The 20857-nt window shown below is 46.0% G+C and overlaps 1 protein-coding gene across 2 annotated transcripts in view; it reads left to right on the forward strand.

The window, feature by feature from the left end:
* Positions 1–2613: 2613 nt before the first annotated feature.
* The window catches only part of RNGTT (RNA guanylyltransferase and 5'-phosphatase), a 945165-nt gene continuing 926921 nt past the window's right edge, over positions 2614–20857 (forward strand). The window contains exon 1 of one of the 2 annotated variants that reach the window (XM_063916923.1): positions 2614–3006. In XM_063916923.1, coding sequence (XP_063772993.1) covers positions 2943–3006 — 64 coding nt within the window. In that variant the 5' untranslated portion in view covers positions 2614–2942. The remainder of the gene's footprint in view (positions 3007–20857) is intronic. The other variant, XM_063916922.1, reaches the window with a different exon arrangement.

A 20857-nucleotide genomic window follows, 5' to 3' on the forward strand; every position in this document is an offset into this window, starting at 1 on the left:
TATATAGAAATGCATCCTTTAAATGCTCTATAGTCAGTAAAATACTGTCCCTGTCAAGGGTATCAATATTTTCAGTCAGGGAATCCGACCAAGCCACCCCAGCGCTGCACATCCAGGCTGAGGCGATCGCTGGTCGCAGTATAACACCAGTATGTGTGTATATACTTTTTAGGATATTTTCCAGCCTCCTATCAGCTGGCTCCTTGAGGGCGGCCCTATCTGGAGACGGTACCGCCACTTGTTTTGATAAGCGTGTGAGCGCCTTATCCACCCTAAGGGGTGTTTCCCAACGCGCCCTAACTTCTGGCGGGAAAGGGTATACCGCCAATAATTTTCTATCGGGGGAAACCCACGCATCATCACACACTTCATTTAATTTATCTGATTCAGGAAAAACTACAGGTAGTTTTTTCACACTCCACAAAATACCCTTTTTTGTGGTACTTGTAGTATCAGAAATATGTAACACCTCCTTCATTGCCCTTAACAAGTAACGTGTGGCCCTAAAAGAAAAATACGTTTGTTTCTTCACCGTCGACACTGGAGTCAGTGTCCGTGTCTGTGTCGACCGACTGAGGTAAAAAGACGTTTTAACGCCCCTGACGGTGTTTGAGACGCCTGGACAGGTACTAATTGGTTTGCCGGCCGTCTCATGTCGTCAACCGACCTTGCAGCGTGTTGACATTATCACGTAATTCCTTAAATAAGCCATCCATTCCGGTGTCGACTCCCTAGAGAGTGACATCACCATTACAGGCAATTGCTCCGCCTCCTCACCAACATCGTCCTCATACATGTCGACACACACGTACCGACACACAGCACACACACAGGGAATGCTCTGATAGAGGACAGGACCCCACTAGCCCTTTGGAGAGACAGAAGGAGAGTTTGCCAGCACACACCAAAACGCTATAATTATACAGGGACAACCTTTATATAAGTGTTTTTCCCTTATAGCATCTTAATATATATAATCATATCGCCAAATAAGTGCCCCCCCTCTCTGTTTTAACCCTGTTTCTGTAGTGCAGTGCAGGGGAGAGCCTGGGAGCCTTCCCACCAGCATTTCTGTGAGGGTAAATGGCGCTGTGTGCTGAGGAGAATAGGCCCCGCCCCCTTTTCGGCGGGCTTCTTCTCCCGTTTTTCTGAGACCTGGCAGGGGTTAAATACATCCATATAGCCCCAGGGGCTATATGTGATGTATCTTTTAGCCAGTATAGGTATTTCATTGCTGCCCAGGGCGCCCCCCACAGCGCCCTGCACCCTCAGTGACCGCTGGTGTGAAGTGTGTGACAACAATGGCGCACAGCTGCAGTGCTGTGCGCTACCTCATGAAGACTGAAAAGTCTTCTGCCGCCGGTTTCTGGACCTCTTCACTTTTCGGCATCTGCAAGGGGGTCGGCGGCGCGGCTCCGGGACCGGACTCCATGGCTGGGCCTGTGTTCGATCCCTCTGGAGCTAATGGTGTCCAGTAGCCTAAGAAGCCAATCCATCCTGCACGCAGGTGAGTTCACTCCTTCTCCCCTAAGTCCCTCGTTGCAGTGAGCCTGTTGCCAGCAGGACTCACTGTAAAATAAAAAACCTAAAAACTTTTTCTAAGCAGCTCTTTAGGAGAGCCACCTAGATTGCACCCTGCTCGGACGGGCACAAAAACCTAACTGAGGCTTGGAGGAGGGTCATAGGGGGAGGAGCCAGTGCACACCACCTGATCCTAAAGCTTTATTTTTGTGCCCTGTCTCCTGCGGAGCCGCTAATCCCCATGGTCCTGACGGAGTCCCCAGCATCCACTAGGACGTCAGAGAAATATATATAATAAATTATCTCCAAAAAGTGTATTCTTTAGGACATCCAAGAGTGAGCATATTCTGTTTAAAATTATTTTACCCAGTCAAGGGGTCACCATAAGTTTATAGTAAAGGTGCATACACATGGGGGGTAATTCCAAGTTGATCGCAGCAGGAACTTTTATAGCAGTTGGGCAAAACCATGTACACTGTAGGGGAGGCAGATATAACATGTGCAGAAAGAGTTAGATTTGGGTGGGTTATTTTATTTCTGTGCAGGGTAAATACTGGCTGCTTTATTTTTACACTGCAAATTAGATTGCAGATTGAACACACCCCACCCAAATCTAACTCTCTCTGCATATGTTATATCTGCCTCCCCTGCAGTGCACATGGTTTTGCCCAACTGCTAAAAAATTTCCTGCTGCGATCAACTTGGAATTACCCCCAATGTCGGGTACCATGCACATTGCACCGTATGTACCGCACCTCAAGATTCTGTTTGCAATTTCCACTTACTGTGCTTTGACTCTTTCCAACGCTCAAAGGCAAACCAGTTGATTCCTGTGGCCTGAAAAACGGGTTTTGTCAGCAAAACAAACAGGTCATTTATTTCAGTGGATGCTGATTCCTGGGCCCATAGTGACAGGGTATTTTACATTTTTTAATAAATACGAAAAACATATAAGAAGCCGTCAGGTTGGAAGAGGAGTACACTGTGGAACACGTGACATTTCGTTGCTTGGCGACAGGTATACTATTCTCGTCCTGTAGTTCTTCTGCCACCCGCAAGATGTCTCTGATGGGCCCATCGAATAGCAAGTGGATTACCCTCTAAAACCGGAAGTTACCCCATCCCGGAAGCAGCCTCTCCGGGAAGTGCGAGTCGCGATGCATTGTGGAGCACTTACTCCACTTTGAATGGGGGTTTGAGAGAAGCGGGATCCCGGTGGGAGACCCGAGCGGGCACGTAGGGGAGTGACGTCAGGTGGTGTCAGCGGTTCTAGGCGGGGTCACATGATTAACACGAGCAGCAACGACGGCAGCAGCAACACCACCACCACCAACAACAACAATAATAATAATAATAGCAGCAGCAGCAGCATATTACTGTACTGAGCTCCCAGCTCCGTCATCACCACCAACAGCGGCAGCATGGCTCATAACAAGATACCGCCCAGGTGGCTGAACTGCCCACGCAGGGGACAGTCAGTGGCAGGTAAATGGCGGGTCCCTGTGGATGGGAATATACCCCGTACTGTATCGCACCTGGCTGCAGTAAGCCCTGCTAACGTTGGTTTACAGAAATCTATAAATGGGTTATTTGCAGGATGACATCGCACACGAGAAATGCCCTGTCCCGCAATATGTCAGAAAATGAAAGTGATTTCCTTGTGCTGCGTTAGTACATGGCTCGCACAGTCCCTCCCTGCTCTTAGTGAATGATGCCTCTGTGGATTATGCACAGTATTTTTTTTTTTTTTTTTTTCAATTAACGTTAGGTTTTTTTTCTTTGACACACAACTTTATACACATAACCTGTGTGTTGTTGCCGGGCCATGGTGTGTACGTGTTGTGCTTGCTAAAGCAGTGTCAGTCTCTGTGACAGACGTATAGCCCACCTGTTTACATATGTTGTCTGCTGTCATTCCCTCCGGGCTGTAAGGAGAGTGGCTAGGAAACGTGATTTCCAAGTAGTAGTTACAGTGTACTTGCTTTGCTGCGACTGATATCCTTATGTTCAACCATTTCATGAGGCTGCTGAAAGTGACCGAAACCTGGGTATTCTTAAAGCATCATATAGAGCAGGATTAGTCAACATTCTGCCAGCTGCTGTGGAACTACACATCCCAGAATGCCCTGACACAGGTCATACTAAAACTGCCAGGGTATGCTGGGATGTGTAGTTCCATACAGTTGGAGGGCTAAATGTTGAAAACCCCTGATATTATAGTAATTTATTTATATAGCACTCTTCTGGTATACAGATGATAGGTCGACAGTCAACTGGTCAACCCTATATGGTCAAAAGATCAACATGTTAAAGGTCCACAATGGGGTCATTCCATGCCATATCATCACAGCTTCCAGCCGACCATCTCAGATGTTCATGAAATTCGGTAGGATAGTAGGTGACATAAAGTAACTTTCATATGTAAAGTTTTAGCCCGGAGTTATACATAAATCAACTAAAACAAATCATAACTTTACTTCTAATTGTGGTAGAACTTTCATGTTGGTCTTGTTTTGAAGCTGAGGGACCATAGTTGTCATAAAAATAGTTTTATATTTAAATATTGACCTCTACATTTTAAGGTCACATGATGTGACCTTTGACCTTGAATACCTATAAAATTGTTATGTTTCTTTTTTTTGTACACTAGCTGGAGTACCCGGCGTTGACCGGGATTTTAAGAATATTTGTTTACAAAAAATAATTTAAATATTAAACACACAATATAAATAACATAGTATAAAAAAGCATGTAAAATGTTATACACATCAATAAAATGAAAACCCAATTTAAAAATAGCACAGCACATTATCTCCTGATATACTTTGTGCTGCTGGGGGACCGTGCTACTTCCATTATATAACTCTGTGTGTGGATTCGTGCTACCTCCATTCCCCTCCTCACATCATGTCACTGCCCCTGTCACATGCAGCCCTGTCATCACTGACATATCATTCATGTCCTGATCTAGTCTGTGCTGCTGGCCCACCCCTAGGGGTGCTAGTGGTGTGTTACCCCCACAGTGTTTGTTCCCAGAGTGTAAGTAATATGTGTAGCAAGTTTGGTGTAAATTGCTCCAGGCATTCCAGAGCTATGCTGTCTGCTGAAAAACTCTGTGCTATCTCAACCCTAGGGGTGTCTTATCCCTACAGTGTTTGTTCCCAGCTTGTAAGTCATATGTGTACCAAATTTGTTGTAAATTGGTCTAGCCATTCTGGAGTTATGATGTCTCCTGAAACATTGTGCCGCAGTCCCACCCCTCGGGGTGTCTAACCCCCCACAGTGTTTGTTCCCAGAGTGTAAGTCAGATGTGTACTAAGTTTGGTGTAAATTGCTCTAGGCCTTCCACAGTTTTACTGTCTCCTGAAATACTCTGTGCTGCTGTCCCACCCCTAGGGGTGCTAGGGGTTTCTGACCCCCACAGTGTTTGTTCCCAGAGTGTAAGTCAGATGTGTACTAAGTTTGGTGTAAATTGCTCTAGGCCTTCCACAGTTTTACTGTCTCCTGAAATACTCTGTGCTGCTGTCCCACCCCTAGGGGTGCTAGGGGTTTCTGACCCCCACAGTGTTTGTTTCCAGAGTGTAAGTCATATGTGTACCAAGTTTGTTGTAAATTGCTGTAGGCATTCCAGAGTTATGCTGTCTGCTGAAATACTCAGTGCTGCTGCCTCACCCCTAGGGGTGTCTTCCTCCCACAGTGTTTGTTGCTAGATTGTAAGGCATATGTGTACCAATTTTTGAGTATATTGCTCCAGGAATTCTGGAGTTATGCTGTCTCCTGATATACTCTGTGCTGCTGTCTGCCCCCAAGAGGTGCTAGGGATTTCTAATTGTTTTAGTTGCCTCCGCCATGTTTTAATACGCATGTATGTAAAATTTCACGATCTTCACTTGTAAATTGTGGATTTGTATAGAAAGACAGAAGGACACATTTTCATTTTTATATATTAGATAAAGTATGTTTTACAGGTAAATACAATCTCTCTTTGGTATAAGTTTAATTTTCGTAAGGATTTTTGAAGAGGTTTAAAAAAGAAAAAAAAAAGTACGGCGGTTGAACCCTTTTTGCACTAACCATTCAACTGGCAAATTCATACTTGTATTGTGTCTCTTAAGGCCCATACACACTGGGCGATTTTGAGCTGAAAGCAGTTCACTTTTGGTGTGTTGAGCTGCTTTCAGCTCAAAGCCGCCCAGTGTGTATGCACAAGCGATGAGCGGTGATCGCTGATGCGCACTCCCGCTTCATCGCTGGTGGGCCACCGTTCATCTACTGGTATTACCAGTAGATCAGGGCTGGCCAAACCAGTCCTCGAGATCTACCAACCGTTCACATTTTCCAGACCACCTAGCTGGTGCACAGATGTAGTCATTACTAATTAAGATGTGCTGCATTCATTCCTAACTGACAATTCTACAGATCTCCTGGAAGCCTGGAAAACATGAACTGTTGGTAGATCTCGAGGACCGGTTTGGCCAGCCCTGCAGTAGATGAACGGCGGGGTGAGCGGCTTTCCATAGTGTCCTGCTATGGAAAGCTGCTCACCCCCTCTGACATCGCTGGGCAGGGAGGAAAAGCGCTCAGTGTGTAAGCACTGAGCGCTTTTCAGCCCAGCGATGTCAGCGATCATTGCTGTGCATACACGCTGGGCAAAAACACCCAGTGTGTATGGACCTTTATTCCCAGTCTGGCTGCAGCTTCTGCATTGAGAACTAGTGATACAAAGGACAGATTCAGACCTGATCGCTCCTCTGTGAATTTACAGAGGTTTGCGTTCACATAGTTGCCACCCAACAGAGCGAATATCCGGTCTTCGTACGTTGTATGAAAAGCTCTGCGTATGCCGGTCAGCTGCAAATCTGTTCGCAACTCACTCACCATTGAATGTTTTTTTTCCATTCTGTGCATAGGCCAGGACCTACTCCTACAGTGCGATAGCAAGAGGCTGTTCGGAGCTGGAGCTAACGTCACACACCCTCCCTGAAAACGCTTGGGAACGCCTGCGTTTTTCCTAACACTCTCAGAAAACGGGCAGTTACCACCCTCAAACGTTTGCTTCCTGTCAGCCAACTTGTGTACTCCTAGTGATCAAAAAAGACGCTAGATTCTTTCGCAGTTTGGCCTCGCATGTGCGCATTACGTTCAGAACGCATGCGCAGTCGATTGATCATTGTCTGCCCTGCAAAAACGCACAATAGCATCCTATTAGGCCTGGTAAAACATTGGGTGCGAAAATTGTTTCCCGCGATTTTTCCCCATTTTTTTTAAAACAATTTTTATACAGGCTATCCAGATTGATCGCCTGTAAAAAAAAAAAAAAAAAGCCCTTTCTCCCGAAAACACACAGGTTCGGTGAAACCTGTGTGTTTTTGGTAGAAACAGCCCCGTTTTCACACGGAAACAGGGCTGTTTCTGGGGATTTGGTTTCGCCTGCCTCCAATGTCCGCTGCAGCAGCAGCAGGCTGGGACTGTGGAAGCTGTCCACAGCGCGGTGACCCCCGGCGGAAAAGCCGGGGCAGCGCCCTGGCAGTGGTCACATGACGGGGGAGCGGCCAAGTGACCAGGGGACCCGGAGGAGCAGCGCTGCACAGGGCGCTGTCAGGAGCTGGCACCCGGTGCAGCTTCAGGTAACCCCCGATAAGCCACTGCTCATGCTGGCTTATCGGGGGTAATAGGATAGCTCCCCAGGTCTGCATCATGCCCTAAAGGTGGGTACACACTGGTCAATATGTCGGGCGTTCTCTTGAATGGTCGATATATCGTGGGTCCGTCGGCCAGAGTGTACGGGCGATACGTCTGTGAACTCTGTCGTTCACAGACGTATTGCGTTGGGCCCGCAGCACAGCCGGTGGCCAATATATCTACCAATATATTGGTGTGTCGCTGTGTGTGTGTGTTTTTTATGGGCGCGTACACATGCTGCGACAGCCGGCGGTGATTGACAGCTGAACTGGACGGGCGTGTGTATACACCCACCCACTTCATGACATCAGTCCCTGACGGATCGGGCAGTGTGTATGCTCAACACACTGCCCGATCCGTCCATAGATATATCTGCCAGTCAATTGATCGGCAGATATATCTACCAGTGTGTACCCACCTTAAGACAGTTTATCTAATATAATTAGTTAATAGTGATAGCTTGATCAAGGGTGTGACAAATGCTGTAGATAAGAAGTACATTAAGATATAGGGATCTATTCATGAAGCAGTGAAAAGAGTGGAGAAGTGAGCCAGTGGAGGTTGCCCATGGCAACCAATCAGCTGCTCTGTATAATTTTATAGTATGCAAATTATAAATGTTACTTCAATGCTGATTGGTTCTTCTCCACTGGTTCACTTATTCAGTTTTCACTGCTTCATGAATAGGCCCCAAATTACTGCAATTTATTTTATATTAAAGGACGCAGCAGCAATAGAAAACAATTAAGGAAGGTGCTACCACTTCTGAAAACTTATTAAATAATTACTAAAAACAAATATGGTGTGTGTATTCTGGCGCGGTTTAAAGTGTCAGCCCAATTTCACTCCTCTTGTGGTCTGCCCAATCTCAAACCACATACAATAATAGGAAATAAAGGACGTTGAGGGGAAATCAAAGGCGATACTAAATAATTTAAACAAGGTAGAGAAAATAAGTAATTAAATATACATCACATGAAATCTCGACGAGCTGGTAATGATTTGAATTTCTTTCGCATCCAATGTCTACAATAGTTCTTTTTCAATTCCAATAAATCTCCAACGTGAAATTCATAGGAAACAAAAAATGGGAAAGAGGCACACAATGTGTAATAATGTTTGTCATCAGGTGATATAAACAAATCCAGTGACTTCTCCAAAGGGAAAGGAACCCTATATGGTGGAAATATTGATAGCTGAGAAAGGGACAGTTCCTCACCACCTTTTCGTTTAAGGATAAACGTACCAAAACTCACTTAAAATAATGTAGCATCATACATATCAAAGTATCTTTGTCAATTCATGAAATAAAGGACAATAAAACAAATAGAAATTCGTTCAATTTGAACGTACCACACTCACTTTCTTGGAGTGCGGGTATCCTCACATAACGGTTTCTTTAGAATGGATATGAATACAGCCGTTTCTTCCCAAAAAAGTTTGTTTATTGTCACAAAATTAAAAATTACATAAAAAATTTCTCCTTATATATTTCCATCACAAGGTATATACACAGAGGGTGGGTCAGATGAAATGAGACTAACGTAGGTGAATTCCAGACTAACACCTAGGTAACACCCATGTACTATACCTTCACAATTTGGATGGTAATAGGAGGACGCAGTAAAAACACGGATAAATCACTGTCTGGGAGCACCGCACCAACGCCGTTTCGACCCAAAGGTCTTTTTCAAGATGTGTGCCCAGACAGTGATAGACAGGATATTTATGCCATAAAACAGGAAGTGGTGAAGGAGCATGGGTAATGACTTCTATTAAACTTACAGACATATATTACCATTATTAATTCCTATTTTTGAAACTAATTCTTATGTTCAAAATATTCCATATATGTACATATATGGAATATCTTGAACATAAGAATTAGTTTCAAAAATAGGAATTAATAATGGTAATATATGTCTGTAAGTTTAATAGAAGTCATTACCCATGCTCCTTCACCACTTCCTGTTTTATGGCATAAATATCCTGTCTATCACTGTCTGGGCACACATCTTGAAAAAGACCTTTGGGTCGAAACGGCGTTGGTGCGGTGCTCCCAGACAGTGATTTATCCGTGTTTTTACTGCGTCCTCCTATTACCATCCAAATTGTGAAGGTATAGTACATGGGTGTTACCTAGGTGTTAGTCCGGAATTCACCTACGTTAGTCTCATTTCATCTGACCCACCCTCTGTGTATATACCTTGTGATGGAAATATATAAGGAGAAATTTTTTTATGTAATTTTTAATTTTGTGACAATAAACAAACTTTTTTGGGAAGAAACGGCTGTATTCATATCCATTCTAAAGAAACCGTTATGTGAGGATACCCGCACTCCAAGAAAGCGAGTGTGGTACGTTCAAATTGAACGAATTTCTATTTGTTTTATTGTCCTTTATTTCATGAATTGACAAAGATACTTTGATATGTATGATGCTACATTATTTTGAGTGCGTTTTGGTACGTTTATCCTTAAACGAAAAGGTGGTGAGGAACTGTCCCTTTCTCAGCTATCAAGATTTCCACCATATAGGGTTCCTTTCCCTTTGGAGAAGTCACTGGATTTGTTTATATCATCTGATGACAAACATTATTACACATTGTGTGCCTCTTTCCCATTTTTTGTTTCCTATGAATTTCACGTTGGAGATTTATTGGAATTGAAAAAGAACTATTGTAGACATTGGATGCGAAAGAAATTCAAATCATTACCAGCTCGTCGAGATTTCATGTGATGTATATTTAATTACTTATTTTCTCTACCTTGTTTAAATTATTTAGTATCGCCTTTGATTTCCCCTCAATGTCCTTTATTTCTTATTAAATAATTAGCCTGTTTTGTATGTGTTCTTTGGTACCACCACTTCTTACTGTCACAAAGTTTTTTCTATCAGGCATAATCCTGCTGACATAATCACTGCAGTAGATGTTCTTCACAGGCTCAGCAATATCTGAGTCCAAGCTTTCTACATGGTTTAGGATTTGGTGATGACAAAATATCCGACTCTCGGACTAACTGCTTTGCTTTTCTTTCTTTCTCTATCGTCCTAGTGGATGCTGGGGTTCCTGAAAGGACCATGGGGAATAGCGGCTCTCCGCAGGAGACAGGGCACAAAAGTAAAGCTTTTCCGATCAGGTGGTGTGCACTGGCTCCTCCCCCTATGACCCTCCTCCAGACTCCAGTTAGATTTTTGTGCCCGGCCGAGAAGGGTGCAATTCTAGGTGGCTCTCCTAAAGAGCTGCTTAGAGAAAGTTTAGCTTAGGTTTTTTATTTTACAGTGAGTCCTGCTGGCAACAGGATCACTGCAACGAGGGACTGAGGGGAGAAGAAGTGAACTCACCTGCGTGCAGGATGGATTGGCTTCTTGGCTACTGGACATCAGCTCCAGAGGGACGATCACAGGTACAGCCTGGATGGTCACCGGAGCCACGCCGCCGGCCCCCTTGCAGATGCTGAAGTTAGAAGAGGTCCAGAATCGGCGGCTGAAGACTCGGACAGTCTTCTAAAGGTAGCGCACAGCACTGCAGCTGTGCGCCATTTTCCTCTCAGCACACTTCACACGCTGTCACTGAGGGTGCAGGGCGCTGGGGGGGGCGCCCTGGGAGGCAAATGTAAACCTATATACTGGCTAAAAATACCTCACATATAGCCCCCAGAGGCTATATGGAGATATTTAACCCCTGCCAAACTTCACTAAAGAGCGGGAGACGAGCCCGCCGGAAAAGGGGCGGGGCCTATCTCCTCAGCACACAGCGCCATTTTTTCTCTCACAGAAAGGCTGGAGAGAAGGCTCCCAGGCTCTCCCCTGCACTGCACTACAGAAACAGGGTTTAAACAGAGAGGGGGGCACTAATTGGCGATATAAATATATATATAAAGATGCTATTAGGGAGAAACACTTATATAAGGTTGTCCCTATGTAATTATAGCGTTTTTTGGTGTGTGCTGGCAAACTCTCCCTCTGTCTCTCCAAAGGGCTAGTGGGGTCCTGTCCTCTGTCAGAGCATTCCAGGTGTGTGTGCTGTGTGTCGGTACGTGTGTGTCGACATGTATGAGGACGATGTTGGAGGAGGCGGAGAAATTGCCTGTAATGGTGATGTCACTCTCTAGGGAGTCGACACCGGAATGGATGGCTTATTTAGGGAATTACGTGAGAATGTCAACACGCTGCAAGGTCGGTTGACGACATGAGACGGCCGACAAACAATTAGTTCCGGTCCAGGCGTCTCAGAAACACCGTCAGGGGTTTTTAAAAAAACGCCCAATTACCTCAGTCGGTCGACACAGACACAGACACGGACACTGAATCCAGTGTCGACGGTGAATAAACAAACGTATTCCTCATTAGGGCCACACGTTAAGGGCAATGAAGGAGGTGTTACATATTTCTGATACTACAAGTACCACAAAAAAGGGTATTATGTGGGAGTGAAAAAACTACCTGTAGTTTTTCCTGAATCAGATAAAATAAAATGAAGTGTGTGATGATGCGTGGGTTTACCCCGATAGCAAATATTGGCGTTATACCCTTTCCCGCCAGAAGTTAGGGCGCGTTGGGAAACACCCCTTAGGGTGGATAAGGCGCTCACACGCTTCTCAAGTGGCGTTACCGTCTCCAGATACGGCCGCCCTCAAGGAGCCAGCTGATAGGCAGCTGGAAAAATATCCTAAAAAGTATATACACACATACGGTGGTTATACTGCGACCAGCGATCGCCATCAGCCTGGAGATGCAGTGCTGGGTTGGCTTGGTCGAATTCCCTGACTAAAAATATTTTATTGATATAGAGCATTTAATAGGATGCATTCTATATATATGTATGCGAGATGCACAGAGGGATATTTGCACTCTGGCATCAAGATAAGTGCGTTGTCCATATCTCCCAGAAGATGTCATGGACACGACAGTGGTCAGGTGATACAGATCCCATACGGCACATGGAAGTATTGCCGTATAAAGGGAAGGAGTTATTTGGGGTCGGTCCATCGGACCTGGGGGCCACGGCTACAGCTGGGAAATCCAACCTTTTTACCCCAAGTTACATCTCAGCAGAAAAAGACACTGTCTTTTCAGCCTCAATCCTTCCGTTTCCCATATGGGCAAGCGGGCAAAAGGCCAGTCATATCTGCCCAGACATAGAGGAAAAGGAAGTAGACTGCAGCAGGCAGCCCCTTCCCAGGAAAAGAAGCCCTCCACCGCGTCTGCCAAGTCCTCAGCGTGACGCTGGGGCCGTGCAAGCGGACTCAGGTGAGGTGGGGGGGTAGTCTCAAGAGTCTCAGCGCGCAGTGGGATCACTCGCAAGTTGACCCCTAGATCGTACAAGTATTATCCCAGGGGTACAGATTGGAGAGTCGAGACATTTTTTCCTCGCAGGTTCCTGAAGCCTGCTTTACCAACGGCTCCCTACGACAGGGAGGCAGTATTGGGAAAAAATTCACAAGCTGTATTTCCAGCAGGTGATAATCAAAGTACCCCTCCTACAACAAGGAAAAGGGTATTAGTCTTCCACACTATATTGTGGTACTGAAGCCAGACGGCTTGGTGAGACATAGTCTAAATCTGAAATCTTTGAACACTTACATAAAAAGGTTCAAATCAAGATGGAGTCACTCAGAGCAGTGATAGAGAACCGGAAAAAAGGGGACTATATGGTGTCCCTGGACATCACGGATTACCTCCATGTCCAAATTTGCCCTTCTCAACAAGGGTACCTCTGGTTCGTGATACAGAACTGTCAATATCAGTTTCAGACGCTGCCGTTGAATTATCCACGGCACCCCGGGCCTTTACCAAGGTAATGGCCGAAAAGATGATTCTTAAAAGAAGAAAGGCATCTTAATTATCCCTTACTTGGACGATATCCTGAAAGGGGCAAGTTTCCAGAGAACAGTTGGAGGTCGGAAAAGAACTATCTAAAGTAGTTCTACGACAGCACGAGTGGATTCTAAATATTCCAAAAATCGCAGCTGTTTTCCGATGATACGTCTGCTGTTCCTAGGAATGATTCTGGGCATAGTCCAGAAAGAGGTATTTCTCCTGGAGGGGAAAGCCAGGGAGTTATCCGACCTAGTCAGAAACCTCCTAAAACCAGGCCAAGTATCAGTGCATCAATGCACAGGAGTCCTGGGAAAAATGGTGGCTTCTTACGAAGCGATTCCATTCGGCAGATCTCACGCAAAAACTTTTCAGGGGGATTTGCGGGACGAATGGTCCGGATCGCATCTTCAGATGCATCAGCGGATAACCCTGTCTCCAAGGACAAGGGTGTCTCTTCTGTGGGGGCTGCAGAGTGCTCATCTTCTAGAGGGCAGCACATTCAGCATTCAGGACTGTGTTCTGGTGACCACGGATGCCAGCCTGAGAGGCTGGGGAACAGTCACACAGGGAAGAATTTTCCAAGGAAGTGTGGTCAAGTCTGGAGATTTCTCTCCACATGAATATACTGGAGCTAAGGGCAATTTACGATGCTCTGAGCCTAGGAAGACCTCTGCTTCAAAGTCAACCGGTGCTGATCCAGTAGGACATCATCATGGCAGTCGCCCACGTAAACAGACGGGGCGGCACAAGAAGCAGGAGGGCAATGACAGCAAGGATTCTTCGCTGGGCGAAAAATCATGTGATAACACTGTCAGCAGTGTTCATTCCGGGAGTGGACAACTAGGAAGATTTCCTCAGCATGAATGAATTCCACCCGGAAAAGTGGGAACTTCATCTGGAAGTTTCCACATGTTTGTAAACCGTTGGGAAAGACCAAAGGTGGTTATGATGGCGTCCCACATGAAGCGCCAGGTCTAGAGACCCTCAGGCAATAGCTGGGACGCTCTGGTAACACCGTGGGTGTACCAGTCGGTGTATGTGTTCCCTCCTCTGCCTTTCATACCCAGTGTAGGGAGAATGATAGGAAGGAGAGGAGTAAGAACTATACTCGTGGCTCCGGTTTGGCCAAGAAGAACTTGGTACCCGGAACTTCAAGAGATACTAGAAAGGATCTTGATTCAGCAAGAATCATGTCTGTTCCATGACTTACCGCAGCCGCGTTGACGGGTGAACGCCGGATCCTAAGGGAAAAAGGCATTCCGGAAGAGGTCATCCCTACCCTGGTCAGAGCCAGGAAGGAGGTGACCGCACAACATTATCACTGCTTAGGTGAAAATGTGTTCCATGGTGTGAGGCCAGGAAGGCTCCACGGAAGAATTTCAACTAGGTTAATTCCTACATTTCCTGCAAACAGGAGTGTATATGGGTCTCAAATTGGGGTCCATTAAGGTTCAAATTTCGACCGGTCGATTTTCTTCCAGAAAGAAATTGGCTTCAGTTCCTGAAGTCCAGAAGTTGTTAAGGGAGTACTGCATATACAACCCCCTTTTGATGTCTCCAGTGGCACTGGGCGATCTCAACGTAGTTTGGGATTCCTAAAATCACATTGGTTTAAACAACTCAAATCTGTGGATTTGATATATCTCACATGGAAAGCGACCATGCTGTTGGTCCTGGCCTCGGCCAGGCGAGTGTCAGAATTGGCGGCTTTATCTCACAAAGCCATATCTGATTGTCCATTCGGACAGAGCAAAGCTGTGGACTCGTCCCCAGTTTCTCCCTAAGGTGGTGTCAGCGTTTCACCTGAACCAGCTTATTGTGGTACCTGCGGCTACTAGGGACTTGGAGGATTCCAAGTTGCTGGATGTTGTCAGGGCCCTGAAAATATAGTTTCCAGGTCGGCTGGAGTCAGGAAATCTGACTTGCTGTTTATCCTGTATGCACCCAACAAGCTGGGTGCTCCTGCTTCTAAGCAGACTATTGCTCGTTGGATTTGTAGTACAATTCAGCTTGCACATTCTGTGGCAGGCTTGCCACAGCAAAAAATATGTAAATGCCCATTCCACAAGGAAGGTGGGCTCATCTTGGGCGGCTGCCCGAGGGGTCTCGGCATTACAACTCTGCCGAGCAGCTACGTGGTCGGGGGAGAACACGTTTGTAAAATTCTACAAATTTGATACCCTGGCAAAAAGAGGACCTGGAGTTCTCTCATTCGGTGCTGCAGAGTCATCCGCACTCTCCCGCCCGTTTGGGAGCTTTGGTATAATCCCCATGGTCCTTTCAGGAACCCCAGCATCCACTAGGACGATAGAGAAAATAAGAATTTACTTACCGATAATTCTATTTCTCGGAGTCCGTAGTGGATGCTGGGCGCCCATCCCAAGTGCGGATTATTCTGCAATACTTGTACATAGTTATTGTTACAAAAATCGGGTTATTGTTGTAGGAAGCCGTCTTTCAGAGGCTCCTTTTGTTATCATACTGTTAACTGGGTTTAGATCACAAGTTGTACGGTGTGATTGGTGTGGCTGGTATGAGTCTTACCCGGGATTCAAAATTCCTCCCTTATTGTGTACGCTCGTCCGGGCACAGTACCTAACTGGAGTCTGGAGGAGGGTCATAGGGGGAGGAGCCAGTGCACACCACCTGATCGGAAAAGCTTTACTTTTGTGCCCTGTCTCCTGCGGAGCCGCTATTCCCCATGGTCCTTTCAGGAACCCCAGCATCCACTACGGACTCCGAGAAATAGAATTATCGGTAAGTAAATTCTTATTTTTTTTTCTGTCTTTCTTTCTTTTAATTTAATAACCGTTTCTTATATAGCGCCGCAAATTCTGTTGCACTTTACAATTGGAAATAACAATGATAACAAAACTGGGTAATAACAATCATTCATAGAGGTAGGAAGGCCCTGCTTGCAAGTTTACAATCTATAGGGAAATAGGCATGTATACACATGGAAAGGTGCTATCTATTGCATAGTTGTCCGCCAGATTGCAAAGGTTCTTTGTGGGCTGTATGATAAGGTCATACAGCAATGATGAACCGGGTTTGAGAGGAAGGGAAAGTGAAGAATGAGAAGACATGTGAGGATATTTGTGGACTGTGCAGAGTGGATGCAATTTGATAGGAAGGTTTATGAAAGTTATGTAGGTGGTTCTGGAATTTGATATGCTTGCCTAAAGAGGTGAGTTTTCAGGGAACTCTTGAAGGTTTGGAGACTAGAGGAGAGTCTTATTGTGCGTGGTAGGGCACTCCACAGAGTGGGTGCAGCCCGATGAAAGTCCTGCAATCGTGAGTGGGAGCGAATAATGACTGTGGATGAGAGACGCAGATCTTGTGAAGACCGAAGAGGTCGGGTTGGGAGATATTTTGAGATAAGCGAAGTGATGTATGTTGGTGTAGATTGGCTAATGGCCTTGTGTGCGAGTAAAAGTATTTTATATTGAATATGGTAGAATACAGGTAACCAGTGGAGGGACTGACAGAGTGGATCTGCAGACAATGAACGTCTAGCGAGGAAGATTAGCCTTGCAGCTGCATTCAAAATGGATTGTAGTGGTGAGAGTCTCGTTTTGGGAAGACCAGTTAGGAGACTATTGCAATAATCAATGCGGGAGATAATGAGAGCATGGATTAGAGTTTTAGCAGTGTCTTGTGTAAGGTATGGTCGTATTTTGGATATGTTTTTTAGATGCATGTTACATGATCTTGAGACAGATTGAATGCGGGGAACAAAGGACAGATCAGAGTCAAGGATGACACCTAGGCAGCGAGCTTGTGCGGTATGGTAGATAGTCGAGTTTTCAACACTGATATCAGATTGGAACCTACAATTGGCTGGTGGAAATATAATTAACTCTGTCTTTGAAATATTAAGTTTGAGGTGGCGAGATGTCATCCAGGATGAAATGGCAGAAAGGCATTCAGTGACACGGCCCAGTACAGATAGGGACAAGTCAGGGGAGGATAGGTAGATTTGAGCATGCAGGAGCTTATCGTGTAGTTTCTTCCCTGAGCAAATTGTTCTTTTTTTTTTTTTCTAATACTCCAGTCTTTTGGAAGAAGTGTCAAAATAGTAACAACATTTTGAGGTCTCTTCAAATTGTTGTTTCGATTGTTGCAGTATAGCTGGGTACACACTGGGAGACCTCCCCTTGTTACACATCATGTGACCTTGAATTGTACAAGTCATTATTTAGATATAAAACTATTCTTTTTGAAAACTATTGCCCCTTAGCTTCAAAATTACCAACATGAAAGTTTTATAACAATTAGAAGCAAAGTTATGATTCATTTTAGTTGACCTTGCAAGCATAAATTTAATTTTTTTTGTCATGTTTGCAACTCTGTTGCATGAACACTGTGTATCATTCAGGACTAAAACTTTATATATGAAAGTTACTTTGTCGCCTACTATCCTACAAAATTTCACGAAAATCTGAGATGGTCGTGTTGAAAAGTTACTTTTTTGTGGTGACTTTGAATGACCCAGTGGTTAAGGGTGACCGGGTTAAATGGCTGACATGACAATGGTCGACCAGTTTTCTCTGAAGTCCTAGTGGATGCTGGGTACTCCGTAAGGACCATGGGGTATAGACGGGCTCCGCAGGAGACTGGGCACTCTTAAAAGAAAGATTAGGTACTATATCTGGTGTGCACTGGCTCCTCCCTCTATGCCCCTCCTCCAGACCTCAGTTAGTATCTGTGCCCGGCCAGAGCTGGATGCACCCTAGGGGCTCTCCTGAGCTTCCTAGAAAAGAAAGTATTTGTTAGGTTTTTTATTTTCAGTGAGATCTGCTGGCAACAGACTCACTGCTACGTGGGACTGAGGGGAGAGAAGCGAACCTACCTGCTTGCAGCTAGCTTGGGCTACTAAGGCTACTGGACACCATTAGCTCCAGAGGGATCGAACACAGGCCCAGTCCTCGGTCGTCCGGTCCCGGAGCCGCGCCGCCGTCCCCCTTGGAGAGCCAGAAGAACGAAGAGAAGTTGAAAATCGGCGGCTGAAGACTCCGGTCTTCATTAAGGTAGCGCACAGCACTGCAGCTGTGCGCCATTGCTCCCTTAGCACACCACACACTCCGGTCACTGATGGGTGCAGGGCGCTGGGGGGGGGGGGCGCCCTGGGCAGCAATTAGATTACCTTACTTGGCGAAAAGCACATAATACAGTCTGATAAACTGTATATGTGCATTAACCCCCGCCATTAAAGTACATAAAAGGACAGAAGCCCGCTGCTGAGGGGGCCGGGTCTTCTTCCTCAGCACACGGGCGCCATTTTCTCTTCACAGCTCAGCTGGAATGAAGCTCCCCAGGCTCTCCGCTGCAGTATCCTGGTACACAAAGGGTAAAAAAGAGAGGGGGCACATAAATTTAGGCGCAAAACTGTGTATATAAGCTGCTATAGGGGAAAAATCACTCAGTATAGTGTACATCCCTGTATTATATAGCGCTGTGGTGTGTGCTGGCATACTCTCTCTCTGTCTCTCCAAAGGGCCTGGTGGGGGAACTGTCTTCAAATAGAGCATCCCCTGTGTGTGTGGTGTGTCGGTACGCGTGTGTCGACATGTCTTAGGTAAAAGGCTCCTCTAAGGAGGTGATAGAGCAGATAAGTGTGTGGGAGGGTGTCTCCGTCAACAACGCTGACACCTGTTTGGATATGTGTAAGTGCTGAGGTAAAATTATTGCACAAAAGGTTAGGGAACAGAAAGGAAATCTACCCTGGTCTGTCCCTATGTCACAGAGTCCTTCAGAGTCTCTCTATGTTCACTATCCAAAATAACAAAGTATCGACACAGAGTTTAACTCCACTGTCGACTACGATAATGCAAAGTTACAGCCAAGAGGGCTAAAAGATATTCAATATATGATTATTGGAATAAAAGATGATTTGCATATCACTGATGACTCATCTGTCCCTGACACGAGAGTACACATGTTAAGGGGAAGAATGCTGAGGTAAATTTCCCTCCTCTCATGAGGAAAAAGAGCGGGAATCTCCAGACAAGAGACGGCAGCTTCCCACAAGAGAATTCTCAGGCTGTATCCTTTCCCCACTAGGTCCAGGATGTGTTGAGAATCTTCCCCTTGGGTGTCCTGTTTGCACTAGCTATTCTCAGGGATCCTGCAGATAGCGTGCACATTCTAGTATACTACCCAGACCGGCGATTGTGTCGGCATGGGTTTATAGCGCTGTGGCAGCGTGGACAGGTACCTTATCAGCAGAGATTGAGACCCTAGTATGCTATAAATATTTTAAGATGCTGTCTTAAGTGATAGATATATAATTATAAAGCATGCCCAAAGGGACATGAGTATACTGGGTCCTAGAGACAAAAGCTATGTCGATTTCTGCTTGACGTGTCCTGTAGAATATACATTGGACAGATGATGCCGACTTAAGAGGCATATGGAAGGCTGAGGATTGTGTGGAGAAAGGTTCTCGGGCCTGGTCTCCACAGTTATAGCTGGTAATTCTGATATTTTGCCTTATATTCCTGCACAGCCTAGGAAAGCACGACATTATTAAATGCAGCTTTTCGAATAAAGAAACAAGAAAGTCTGAGGTGCGTCCTTTCTTGTCAGAGCCGGGGGCAGAGGAAAGAAGCTGTACAACACAGCTAGTCCCCAGGAACAGAAGTCCTCCCCGGCCTCTACAAAAATCCACCGCATGTCGCTGGGGCTCCACAGGCGGAGCTAGGCCCGGTGGGGACACGCCTTCGTAAGTTCAGCCACAAGTGGGTTCACTCCCTGTTAGATCCCTGGGCAATAGAAATTGTATCGCAGGGACACAGGCTGGACTGTGAGAAGATGCCCCCTCACCGAGGACCCGGCGGGCTTCCCCCCACGAGAGGGAAATAGTGTTAACTGCAATTCACAAATTGTATCTTCCACAGGTGGTGGTCAAGGTTCCTCTCCTTCAACAAGGAGGGGGTTATTATTCGACCATGTTGTAGTCCCGAAACTGGACGGTTCGGTCAGACCCATATTGAATTTAAAGTCGCAGTTGGTTCCTACAGCTCATCTGCCTCGCCTAGGCATGATCCTAGACACAGACCAGAAGAGGGTTTATCTCCCGATAGAGAGAGCTCAGGAGCTCATGACACTGGTCAGGAATCCATTGAAAACCAAAACAGGTGTCAGTGCATCACTGCACTCGAGTCCTGGGAAGAATGATGGCATCATACGAGGCCATCCCCTTCGGCTGGTTCCATGCAAGGACAATGGAACTTACTGGACAAGTGGTCCGGATCACATCTTCAGATGCATCGGTTAATCACCCTATCCCCCAGGGCCAGGGTGTCTCTCCTGTGGTGGCTGCGGAGTGCTCCCCTTCTCGAGGGAAGCAGATTCGGCATTCAGGACTGGGTCCTGGTGACCACGGATGCAAGCCTCCGAGGGTGGGGGGCAGTTACACAGGGAAGAAAATTCCAAGGTTTGTGGTCAAGCCAACAGACTTGCCTTCACATCAATATCCTGGAACTAAGGGCCATATACAACGCCCTAAGTCAAGCGGAGTTCCTGCTTCGCGACCAACCGGTTCTGATCCAGTCAGACCGCAGGGGCTCATGTAAACCGCCAGGGCGGCACAAGGAGCAGGGTGGCGAGGGTAGAAGCCACCAGAATTCTTTGCTGGGCGGAGAATCAAGTAAGCGCAATGTCAGCAGTGTTCATTCCGGGAGTGGACACGACCTCCACCCGGGAAAGTGGTGACTTCATCAGGAAGTCTTCACGCAGTTTTGCAAATTGATGGAAACTGCCTCAGGTGGACTACATGGCGTCCCACCTCAATAAAAAAAAATAAAAAAGGTTTTTCGCTGGGTCAAG

Source organism: Pseudophryne corroboree, chromosome 4, assembly GCF_028390025.1.
Source record: "Pseudophryne corroboree isolate aPseCor3 chromosome 4, aPseCor3.hap2, whole genome shotgun sequence".
NCBI lineage: Eukaryota > Metazoa > Chordata > Amphibia > Anura > Myobatrachidae > Pseudophryne > Pseudophryne corroboree.